Source organism: Corvus cornix, chromosome Z (genome assembly GCF_000738735.6).
Source record: "Corvus cornix cornix isolate S_Up_H32 chromosome Z, ASM73873v5, whole genome shotgun sequence".
Lineage (NCBI taxonomy): Eukaryota > Metazoa > Chordata > Aves > Passeriformes > Corvidae > Corvus > Corvus cornix.
In genome coordinates, this window is record NC_046357.1 from 28317311 (window position 1) to 28330542 (window position 13232).

The 13232-nt window shown below is 40.2% G+C and overlaps 1 protein-coding gene across 2 annotated transcripts in view; it reads right to left on the minus strand.

Annotated features, from left to right (window-relative positions):
* Positions 1-320: 320 nt before the first annotated feature.
* Positions 321-13232, minus strand: part of LOC104689781 (methylthioadenosine phosphorylase) — a 32375-nt gene continuing 19463 nt past the window's right edge. For both annotated transcript variants that reach the window (XM_039566963.1, XM_039566962.1), the window contains exons 5-8: positions 12293-12395; positions 7590-7829; positions 6943-7065; positions 321-1213 (exon numbers count right to left, since the gene is read on the minus strand). In XM_039566963.1, the coding sequence (XP_039422897.1) occupies positions 1175-1213; positions 6943-7065; positions 7590-7829; positions 12293-12395 (505 nt within the window). In that variant the 3' untranslated portion in view covers positions 321-1174. The remainder of the gene's footprint in view (positions 1214-6942; positions 7066-7589; positions 7830-12292; positions 12396-13232) is intronic.

A 13232-nucleotide genomic window follows, 5' to 3' on the forward strand; every position in this document is an offset into this window, starting at 1 on the left:
TTTTTTTTTTTTACACATTACTATGAGAATCCTTACCGTTCATGTTTCTGATCTTTTCCTTGCATTCTGATCCACTTCTGCCTCAGCAATCCCTGCTGTTCAGGGACTTAGAACCTGAAGTTCTGAGTAGCACAGTATTTTCTAAAAAGTGTACTTCTAAAAGTGTTGTTTACAAGGTATCATCACCAACCTGTTCCATGAATGGCAAAAGCAATTGTGAGACATAATGGCTAGAAGTAAATAAAATCCCCCCTGATTTCCACACATCTTGGAGAAGCATATGTTTCATTTGTTTTATTTACTAGACAAGAAGCAGCAGGTTATTTTATTAAAATAAAACTGTATTAAAAAAATTGAAATGCATACATTCAAACCACTCAAGCACATTCATCACTTAATACAGGAACTAAAATTGGAGCTGTTCAATGAAGCAGAGAAAGGCCAGCAGAGTGTTTGGGACACTGGCAGGAAAGCACCTTTTCTTGACAGTTCTGTAAGTCACGTAAGTACATCTTCAGGCACAAATTTGGTTTAGGCATTACCTCAGTCTAACACTAACTCATTACACAACTGCTGCTGTGACAGAACCACTACAATTATTAAACCATGTCTTCTAGCACACAAACAAATACACTGCTTTAAAAAAAGTCACTGGAATAAAAAATATGGATAATGTATAAAAATAGTATAATTTTAATTTCAAATTGTTTGTTCAGTTTTTCTGTTATGTTTCTGAAGTGAATTGTAACCATGTGTCCTGTTGAAGGAAAAGATGGGAGGTAGAAACAGCAACACAAATAGCCTGTGAATCTGCTTTCTTAGATCTTATTTTATATAACTCCAACAACAATATTACTTAAGACTTTCCTTTCTACCATCAATTAAAAGGTACCACTGAATAGAGTACTGACATTTTTTCTCTGACCACTGTCAGATACAGTTTGTCAGTAGAGCTACTCATAGTTGAAAACATACTCAAAATCTAATTTTAACCATCTTATATATGATCAAACCGACAAAAATTATAACAGCAGCCTTACACATGATCACTGGTCAATGTTTAGTCCATTCTTTTAAGCTTGTAACAATTTTTGAAGATATTATAACCTCTGAAAGTTCGAAAGTGATCCACTCTTCCTTGTAAGCACTCGAACTTCAAGGTCCAACCAGGTTGTTACTGCTTTGGCAGGATGACCGAACACTGCACTGTTGTCTGAAATACAAAGTCACAGTAGGTAAATGCTTCTTCTGCTAATGCAGAGAGAACTACTTTTCATTGTAAAAGTAGACTATGTAGCTTCCATTTGGGTTATAAACAGGTGTAACTCCTTTCACATGCATAGTAACTCCAACTTCTTCTAACACCACAAAAGTCAGTATCATTACAAGGAGGGCATATACACACAGGGAGTTTTCATTACAGCTTTTGAAAAGCTAGGTGATAGGCTTACTGGCATCGAGAAAAATAACCATATTGCAGAAACAGTAAATTATGGACTTTGGGCTCACAGGCTACAAACGAAAAATTGTGCAGCTTGCTTTTTATGACTTCTACATGACTTTCTCTCAGTTCTGAAATACAGCTATCAGGAACAGAAACCAGTCAGATGGCACTGACTAGGAGCGAACCAAATACTCAAATTATGTACGGACAGGCAACTTTGATGCTAGCCACATTAAAGGGCAGGGTCTGAGAAACATTTCAATCTCAGCTTTTGTGAGAAGTCCTTGGCCTGCAAGTACCCCTGCATGTAGTTGCACCAGTGCAACTACAGCTGAAGTGAAGCCTTGATGAATTTTCCTCCTCCACCTTATTCACCTGAGCCAATATACTCTGGTCACATATGTATGTTCACTGATTTCACTGACATATTTTTTGAGGAAGAAAATTACTCAAAAATATTTACAAAGTTAGAGTTCTACATACAGAACTTAGGAATGTCAGTTTCAGTTTGTGATAAACAGACTAGAAAAAGTGACTGAACTTTATGCCCTTCAACTTGTTACCTATCAAACACATAAATGCCCAAGTGACTCACTGATGAAGTGTATTGAAACACATCTACAGATACCCAATCTAAACTATCCTACAGTATTTATTCACTTACCACAACTCTCAAAATACAGCATTATTCCTTGTATCAGAGATCTGACAAATACCATTTCTCACAGGCTAATACAGACGTTCAATAAAAAGGCAGGTAGCACCAGCATGTTTCCTCACAGAGCCAAAAAATTTACCTGAGGAGCACTCACAAAAGCTCTGACACCTTACCACAAGCTGACCTTCTTACAGCCACACTGTAAAAAAAAATCAGTTCTAACAGGACATTCCGTTTACCATTATAGTACAGATTCTCTCATGGGATGAGATACATGATAGTCATGGGGTTGCACCTTATTGTAATAAAGGTATAGAGCTCGATTTCCAGTTCTGATGAGCTAAAATTCTTCTCAACAGGATAGTTTTTTCCTAACTAATACTTTTCCTAGCAAGGATAAAAAATGTCTGCTTTATCAGTTTCCATATGAAATTGTCTGCTCTCACCAATTCATTCACTTAATAGGCAATGAGCCCATGTTTTACATGGTAAGTTTTTGTTATAAATGCATTGGCTGCTGTTCTTGTTGCGTTTGACATCTCTACCAATTGTCAGCTACAGACAAGCTCCCATAGTCCTGAAAGCATCCCTAACATACCTGCACTTCCTTCTGGGTTCTCTCCTTGTAGCTTGTTCCTGCTTCCAACCCTTGAATGCTGCATTTTTGTACTAGAGCTCTGTTTCCTGATCAGTCAAAGTCTTTCTGTGGATCAGTACTTTGCTTGGAGAATGCTGCCCTTAAAGACCTGCCAACTTGCAGGAGCTTCTTGACTCTCCAGAGCTGTCTCCTTTGAGATGATACCTACTAGTTCATTAATTAAAACTAAGTATGCTCACCTGAACTCCAGCAACCATACTCTTAATTGCCTTACTTGCTCCTCACAGGATGTTGAATGCCACAACTTCATGAGGATTATAGCAACAACTGCCACTAATTATCACCTCACTGAACAACTCTTCTCAGTTAACAGCACATCCTGCTGTATATCACCCATGACTGACCCAGCCTATGCAGAAATTTCCTTGACAACAACCAGAAATCACTTGGATCACTGTGATCAACAGCATGATCTGTGTTTCCTGACATGTGGCATAAATACCCTGTTCTGTAAGAGTGAGGGCTTTAACCTGACACTGGAAAATGATCTCTTTACAGCAAGAAAGCCACAAAATTCTGGCCTAAAGACACCTTACACAGTTAAAAACCAGTAACTTCCACAGTACACTTAAACTCACTGGCATATCACAGATTAAATGATACATGAAAGAGAAGGAATGGCAAGCAGCCTATCCTTTATCAAAAAACAGCCCTTGGACATTTTGTTTCAACACTGCAGTCTTTCCTAAAGACTACTGTGAGATTCAGAGGTGACACCACTGGTATGTGTGTTGATCTGGGATGAATACCTCCATGGAAGGAGACAGAGCAATACAGGTGGGCAGAGACTGACAGCACATTTTCTCCTGCCTGGTGAAGTTCCTCCCATCATAGCAGTCAGATTACAGATCTTGGAAAAGAAAAGCTGTGTCTATGTAGAGCTTTACTGTTTCACATGCTTTCCCAGCACTAGAACAGACATTTGCAAATGCCCATTTGAGATGTTCAGCTGCGGCTTGGATATATGCTGTCACTGATAGTAGTGTACCAGCTGCAGTCTTACTCAGCTTGCTCCTTGTCTGTGTTCCTTAACATGTTTCCACGTGGCATGCAAGAGGTGCTGCCTTCAAGCCCTAGGAAAAGGTGCCTCCGAAACAGATCAGTACAAAACCTCCATGATCCGGCCTTCAAAACTCCCACTATAAAATATACTGAAGTACACTACAAGAGAATAGTTTTTAAAAACTCTTTATGGTTCAATTACACACTTGTACAGAGGCACATACATATACTTTTCTCTTTGCTTCTCTGCAAAATTGCCTCTCTCATTCGTTAACACGGAAGTATAGGACCAATCCCTCATCTGCTTTATCATCATTTAATTGCCTAAACAGGAACATTTTTAGCCTTTCCTGATGTTCCTATGTAAAATTAAAGGAAACTTCCAAAGCCTTTGGAGCTTCAGAATTTCTCACTATTCCAGAGTCCTCATTGTGTTAAGTCATTAACACTTGTGGCTCCTACTTTCTTGATATAAAATTTCAATCACCACTTCCTGTTTCCAGCTCTTCCAGTGCCTTCAGATCAACTACCTTTCTCAGTACATTGTCACTCAACCCAACCCACTATCTGCAAAGAACATAAACACCTAAGAATTGCAAGTGAAACTATCTTAATATTCATCATTGATGAATATTATGGGCAGTAGATATTTAAGAAAATAAGTGGTTTTTTTAAGAAGTGTTTATTTAAGAAAAGAAGCAATATTAGGACAGAGTGACTTTTCCTCTGGTACATCGTATTTTCTTCTTTCAGCAAACAGTACTTAGGGGACTGAGCTGGAAGAAGCACTTGACAATGAACTGAAAGAATAGCTGGTGTTTATTAAAGGAGAACATTGCAAACATAGTGCCAGCTCTCTTTCACTCCCAATGAAGATTCAAGACAATCACGCAAAGGACCACAAGAGGACACTACTCACTGAAGTATGCCTGCCAGAAACAAAGGCAGATCCCTCAGTATTTAAGCAGCATAATACACTTGGGAACCATTTCCTTTCATGCCAGTATGAAAAAAAGTGCCTGAGGAATATCTAGCACATTTTACATTATTTGTTCAAACTCTGAGTTTGCTGTACAGCTGCGCATCTGTATTAAAAAGTGCAGTCCCATGCTCTGAAAATGTTTTCTGTGGATTAGAGGGAAGAAGCAATACCTATTGTGTTGCCTTCCCTATCCACCCATGATACAACTTCCTAAAGAATGCAAAGGGGAAAGGAAAAAGTCAGTTACCTCTCTCATATGTATAGAGGGAACATTAAAATAACTGTTTCCAATAACCAGGAAGATTCAAAAAGATAATTCAGGCACTCCTAATGAAAAGTGAGTTTTCCAAAGAATAATTGGCAAAAGACTAATCTCAAGAATTCGGGTTGGAATTCTACAAACCTGACCTGGGCATTTATGCTTAAAAACTGTCTGAGGTGAATTTTAAACTAAATACGTCCTTCCTTCAGGCCATTGACTAAACTAGAGATGAGAATCACTGACAACATGTATTGGGTTTGCATGGCCTGGTTTTGGTAGTAGGGGGGCTACAGAGGTGGCTTCTATGAGAAGCTGCTGGAAGCTTCTTCCATGTCTGGCAGAGACAATCCCTGGAGGCTCCAAGGATGGACATGCTGCTGGCCAAGGCTGGGCCAATTAGAAATTATGGTAATGCCTCTCTGATAACAGATTTAAGAAGAATTCGAAACTAAAAGGGGTTGTAGAGTTGTAATTGTGACTAGAGAAGAGTGGAGTGAGAACATGTGAGGAGAAAACTCTGCAGACACCAAGGTCAGTGGAGAAGAAGATGCAGGAGGTGCTTTGGGCACTGGAGCTGAGATTCTTCTGCAGGCTGTGGTGCAGACCATGCTGAGGCAGCTGTGGCCCTGCAGCCCATGGGGATCCATGGGGATGCAGAGATCCACTTGCAGCCAGTGGGGGAGGTGCTCACACCAGAGCAGGTGGATGCCTGCAGGATGCTGTGACCCCGTGGGAGATCTGTGGAGAGACAGGCCCTGCTCCCAGGCTGGAGCAGCCTGTCCTTGACAGACTGCACCCCCTGGAAGAGTGACCCATGCTGCAGCAGTTTGAGGGGGACTGGTGCCCATGGGATGGACTCACATTTCAGCAGGTCGCAGGGAACTGTTGCTCTTGAGATGGAGCCACGGTGGAAAAGTTCATGGAGAACTGTCTCCTGTGGGAGGAGAGTCTCCAGCGTGCAGCAGAAGAACGACTCCTCTCCCTAAGGAGTGGGGTGAACTGACCGTAACCCCAATTCCCTGTCTCCTTGCGCTGCTGGGGTAGGAGGTAGAGGTGCAAAGAGGGAGGTGTGGGGGGAGGGTGTTTTTAGGGTTTATTTTATTCCTCATTATCCTGCTCTGATTTTGTTAGCAATAAATTCAATTAATATCTCTAAACTGAGCCTGTTTTGCTTGTGACAGTATTTGATGAATGATCTTTCCTGGTCCTTATCTCAACCCAGTCAAAAAAAGCTTATTGATAAGTGGGTTAGACATCCCAACTGTTTTAACATTGTTTTTCCCCTCTTTGTTATAGCCACAAATGAATCTCAAGTATGCCTGTGAAATACAGGTGATAAAAAACATAAGTAAACCTTGTCTAAGGAAAATTCTGCCTAAGAATTCCCTTGTCAATATATTTGAAATGTTTTTCTTTTCCGTATTTTTTCATGCACTTTGGACTTCAAACCTATGGGAGAACACAAATCTAACAATTTCAAACTGGTTAATACCCATACCTTCTAACAGACTTTTCCTCTTCTACATACTGAAGTGAGCATAATGTTTTTGGTTTGTTTCAGTCTCTTCCACTTGACTCTCCATTGTGCTAAGATCCTAGGTCAGGGTTTCATTTGGATACTCACATATATTTGTATCTTACTTCGTATCTCATTTATTTGTGTCTTACGAAGGATAACACTTCATCAACCATATATAGCTATCCATTTTTTTAACCTTTTCCAAAACTTACTGTAAAACTGAAGCTAGATCTTGGCAATAAAACTTGCGAGAATCGTGTAGAATTTCTCTGCCCTTCTTGAATGGATTTGGTTTCTTGAAGCATTTACTCTGAAATATTTTGGTTTAAGTAGAAGCATCCTGTAACACACATCTGTGTTATGTGTGCATAGACATACACTGTCCCCGGTACTCATCAGCCTCACTTGCATACTTACTTTCAGAGCGTGCAGGGTGTTGGTCCATTCCATGGAGCCTATCTGAGGTATAGCAGTAAGGAGTATGCTTGTAGCCTTATTTGCATTCCCTTTCAGCGTCTTTAAAACTTTATCCACTGAAACCTAGAAATACAATACAGCTGAGTGGTGTCTGTCAATTTTGATGGCATGCATTGCAAACAAATAAATTTAACTCAGAAGTGTAAAAGTGAAGTCTTCGAATAACACAGACTTTTTAGATAGTACATGTCTTTCCTCTGTGTGTGTATGGTTTATACTTGTGTATTGGAAACAAACAGGAGAACTAAAGCATATACATTGCTTTGCACAGAGCTGCAAAAGAAAAAATACCAGACCAATCACAAGAAGACAAGTCATACACAGAATTCACGAGCTTCATACTCACAGACCCCCAGATTCAGACAACAGGAAATGAAAGGTTTGCTAGTAGTGAGGCAGGTTTATGAAAATGAATGAGATAGCAACAATTGACTCTATTCTTACTTTCACAATCATTCATCAAGAATAACTCAGGGATACTAACGTAAGTAAGAACAGATTCAGTACAATATGTCATCTCTTATTAAAACCTACACGTTCTCATCCAAATCCCTCAGGACACACCAGAGGAAAAAAGTTTCACTCACTGCTTCTTCATGCTCCTTCCAGCAGTCATAATCTGTTGCCATGGCAATACTAGCATAACTCATTCCAGCTTCCTTCGCAAGAATCACTTCAGGCACTGTAGTCATGTTGATAACATCAGCTCCCCAGCTGCGAAACATACAGCTTTCTGCTCGAGAGCTGAAACGTGGGCCTTCAATTGTGATCATTGTCCCCTTGGAATGACACTGGAGCCCCAGCTTCTTGGCAGTCTCAATAAGAACCTGCAAAACATGCCAGTGTCAGGGAAAGGAAATAATTCCTCTCATGCACTGCTTTTGCATCCCATCAAAAACCTGCATACAGAAGAAGTTAGCTTTATACAAAGTAGTCATACTTCAAATGGCTACAGCTGTCCAACACCAAAGATCAGTTTTGTTTTCTTCACCCAACAGGAAAAACTAATAGTCCTATCAACAGGGATGAACTTGAACTCATCTGGTTTTGTTAGTAGCAGTTGGATTACTGCTTTCAATGCAGACCAAGAAGACTGGGAAACAGAATTTTTTTGCACATTTAGACTGTGCCTAGACTGCAAGCAGAACGGTAGAAGCATTCCACTAAGCACTACATTATCACATGGTGGAGCTGAGCTAGTGAGAACAATAGTAAGAAATTTACATTTTGAAAGTTAAACTCTACAAGCACATACTTCAAAGAGTACCCTGGGTATCTGTGTAGGAATTATTACCACATTTTCCCATGCCAGTGGCTGAGCTGTACATATGTACATTGACATATAGCACGTACTTCACATTCGTCTTTATAATTCCAACTAGGACCTCATATATGGCAGAATAATCCTGACTTTCGCTCTTAGTAATTGGCCTGGATAATGCCAGCTGATACAGCTGGAATAAGAGGGTACTGGCCTACGTAAATGGGACTCGGATACCCATCACTGTTCTGAGTAGGAAAGAGAAAGGAACTATGATGACATTTATTTAAAATGGCCATCAACAACAAAGAAAAGCTAGGAAAGAAAATGAAAGCAGCATCAAAAATTGTGGTAGGCCAGGAGGGGTCTTCATAACACAGCAGCAGTGAAAAACCTAGTCTGACACCATGAGAAGCAACTTCTGAGCATCATGATTTATGCCATGTGGAGCAGCTTCCCTGCAAAACACCGTGAGAAACCTACACTCAACATAAATGGATGCAACAAGCAGCAACAGCTCAAGTGCTTTACATGACCTTGTGGGGTGCCTGGCATGTGGATCAGTGGATTGTGTGGAGCAGTGGATTTTGTGGAGCAGCACAACATAAAGCTGGAGTATCCACATCTGCCACTGCAGATGCATGTGAACAGGTAAGTCTCCACTCCCAGAAGAGGGTGGGTGTGTACATAACTCACATGTGCTCAGGAAGGATACTTTGTGCATGAGACTGCATGAATGTTTGTAGGAGTAAAGCAGAGCTTCTAGGGATTAGCCACAGAAAGATATATAGAAATTTGTAGCTTTTGTTAATTTGATTTTGTGACACTGTCCTTGTCTCCAAATCAGAGAGACATGGATTTGATAGATGCAGCACTTGGTGGATAAGAACTGGCTGGATGGCTGCAGGCAAAGAGTTGCGGTCAACAGCTCCTTGTCTGTGTGGAGACCAGTGACCAGTGGTGTCCCTCAAGGGTCAGTACTGGTGCTGATACTGTTCAACATCTTTGACATGGACAGGACATCCTCAGAAAGTTTGCTACTGACACCAAGCTGTTCAGGACGGTCAACATGCTGCAGGGAAGGGATGGGGCATCCATAGGGACCTGGACACGCTGGAGACGTAGATCTGTGCAAACCCCATGAAGTTCAACAAGGCCAAATGCAAGGTCCTGTACCTAGGTTGTGGCAACACCTGACACACTTACAGGTTGGAAGGAGAAGTGATTGAGAGCAGCCCTGCTGAGAAGGTCTTGGCAGGGGTTGATGGTTGATAAAAAACTCAATATGACCCAGCCATATGCACTCACAGCCCAGAAAGGCAATGGGATCCTGGGCTGCATCCAAAGCAGCGTGGGCAGCAGGGTGAGGGAGGGGATTCTGCCCCTCTGCTCCATTCTGGTGAGACCCCACCTGGAACACTGCATCCAGATCTGGGGTCCTTACTGTAAGACAGAGATGGAACTGCTGGAACAAGTCCAGAGGAGGACCATGAAATTGATAAGAGGACTGGAGCACCTCTCCTATGAAGACAGTCTGAGGAAGTTGGGGCTGTTCAGCCTGAAGAGAAGGCTGTGTGGAAAACTCACAGCAACCTGGCTGGGAAGGGTTCTACAGGGAAGGTGGAGAGGGACTCTGTCAGAAACTGTAGTGATAGGACAAGGAGTAACAAGCACAAATTGAAAGAGGGGAAACGTAGGTTAGATATTCGGAACAAATTTTTTAACATGAAGGTGGTGAGACACTGGGACAGGCTGCCCAGGGGGGTTGTGGATGCCACAACACTGGGACTGTTCAAGGCCAGGTTGGATAAGGCCATGAGCAACTTGTTCTAGTGGAAGGTACCCCTGCATGTGGCAGTGGCAGTTGGGACTAGATAATCTTTAAGGTCCTTTACAACCCCTTAATAGTCTGTGCTCTAAGCTGATCTAATATTTTGGTTTATTGAGGCTATTAATTCTGAATATATGTTTAGCTGAATGCCAGTTAATTACATTGTTAATAAATCAATAGATGAATTGACATGACTTAAACCACAGGTGAGCAGTGCCTTTCTGAAATTCTTCACTAAGTTCCAACTTTACTGCTATAAGACATAGTGCTGAGCCTCACTTTCTAAAAGCAGCAATACCCAAAATACCCTATGTTATTTGAAACTTCACAGAGAAAAAGATAAACTCCATTTAGATTCTCATTTAATTTACAGTGCATAATCCAACTAAACCAGAGTATTTTAATGTATTTGCATAAATGCAATATAATATGAAGTTTTCAGATGTTTTGATGCGAAATTCCTTAAACATGTTACATACACAATCTTGGCTTTATTATTATTGCATTTATCTATGAAATTCCTCTGAATTGGGATAAACTGGGCTGAAATTATCCCAACAATTTTCAGAGATAGTTTTAGGAAAAAATTTAAGTCACTTTTATCTGGTATTTTCAAATGAAGTGAAAACATTCCTTCTCAGCCTCACAAAGAGCCCACATGTTCTTTAAAACATCTGTTAGGCTGATTAGAATGCACAGGCTAATGAGATAATGATCACATGTGAGACTGGGAAGTACCTAAATGTTTTTTTCTCTGTTTGAAAAGGCACATTTCTCTGCTGGTTTTTCAAAAAATGTAAAACCCAAATAACGTTATCTCTTCAGTTAACTACTGAAAGAAAACTAGTCTTGGCATATGTTTCCTGCAGTCTCAGGAAACGCCTAATGTATGAGTAGTTACTTTTTTTAAAAAATGACAGTGTGAAGTACCGCCGATCACCAAAGTAATAAAACTTCTTAATCCATTTCTTAATAAACTCCTTGCACATGCTTTGACATGACATCATGGCCACAGTTAGAAAGCAGCTAAATGCCAACTAATCTTTGGTAAGAGCATGTGGCTAGGCTCTTTTTGCAAGAAAAGTGCAAAGTATTTTGCATAATTTGCTGCTCAGTGTAAGAAGGGCAAAAGCCTGCACTTGTGTAATATGCAGTGGTTTGTTTCTTAATGAGACTTTAGTTCATCGTAAAACACCTTGGTTCCCACTGTGGACATCTCTAAACCAAAGTGTGGCCAATTAACAAAAATAGCCCATAATGACACTGAAGCAAATTGGTGACAAAAGCAGAACAGCTCAGTAGTCCAAATGTTTGTACATGTTCAGGGTATAGATTGTGCCACCTGCTTCACAATTCAGCTTTCTCTTGAATGCAGAGAGCAGGACTCTTAGATGAATATGACTGATTCTGTAAGTACTCCTGTTCCTCTGAAGAATGTACCTACTTGAAGCTTCTGATCAGAAGCATTCCACAACATCACAAAACAGGCAGTTCATTCTTCACCTTCCTTTTTCCTCAACTCTAGGAATACACTAAGGTGACATATTCAATCAGATACACTTCTCCCAGAAGCTTATAAAGGCACTGAAAAATAGAGAAGTGCTTCACACTCTCTAGTCTGAGAAGCCTGAAAATCATGAAGTGACACAACTGAGAACAATAACTAAGAATAAAAAGCTAATTTAATTTGGCTTGTTTAACATCCTAAGCCTTGACTCTCCACCACCTCCCTCCTCTACAATGCACAAAAGCACAAATGCAATATTACAATTTCTGTGAACGTTAAACTACTGCTTATTTAAATATTTAAGTATGTAGAGTGCCTCTACCATAGGTGTAGCTTTATTCAGAAAAAAATGGAACTAATTTCTAATCCTAACTGCTTTGTTCAGTTTGTTGCTTTCTTGGCTGGTTACTTGATAAATAAAGATCTTTTGTCCTGTTATTAACACTCTGGGAAAATCTATGTTGCCAACTGACTTCTTCTGCATACCTCCCTTAGGAAGACAGATGCAAGATCTTTTACTTCCCATGCCTTCCAGATGTTACATTTGTCCTTAATACCATGATGTATATGAGAAACAGGATAAAGAGGTGCATACTGCCTCTGTATTCTAAGAATACACAATTGGACTAATATATCACAAATAAGTACCATAAAAACAACATTTCTTAATACTATTACAGAATTCACTAACCTCTCTGGTTTTGGTGCAGAATGGCTCAGCCATTGGAATATGACATACTCCTGAGAGACTGGAATGCTGTCCATCATATAAAGTACAATGTCTTTTAGTTGTCCTAGAAAAGCAGAAAACTTGCTTAGAGAGAACAGCAGAAAAAGAAAGCAACAAAGTGATACAAATCAAAAAACACAGCATCCCTGGGAGTGGAAGAAAAAAACAGTATGATATTAATGACCACCTGTAATCCTGTTCTGCACTCCACTAGTGCATCGTCAATTCATTATCAAAATCTTTTGTTAAACCAAGACACTGAAATACTGACTTGTTCCTAAATGACACAAACAGCCACATTGTGCTGTGATTCTACTGCAAAACAATCAACTAATTTAATACTCAGGCATGTAACCGCTGGAAAAAAGTGTAAGTATGCTTTAAGAAGGGAAGGAATAAAATCTCAGATACCACAAGGCTAGTCAAAATAGAACTTGTTGATATCACTGCATTCCTACATTGAAAGGATGGGAATTTGCAGGAACAACTTCCAGCATGAAGGAAGTGTGAATTCAATCAGAAAAACCTTGGAACAAGATGTCTTCATGTTCTCAGAAAGATCACACACATGCACTGCCAGCTTCCAAGTAGAAGAATCCTTTTTCTCTTTTCTTTCAATGGATGGAAATGGTCAAACATGTTGAAATTACCATCCAGCATGCCATTTCGGAACACATGGAACTGCTACCCACTACCACTTTACCCTCAAATGCACTGCCTCAAGCTAACCAACCAACTAATTGGATGGTGCAAACCATCTGGAAAAATGTTCTCAGACACTCCCTTCTTCCCTGCAGTGTGTCACATATTGTGCTTTACAGGAGAAAATAAAGACAATAGCCAAATTCAATCCACAGTTGAAATACAAAGTATCTGCTGATAATGCTTTTTATAACAGCTC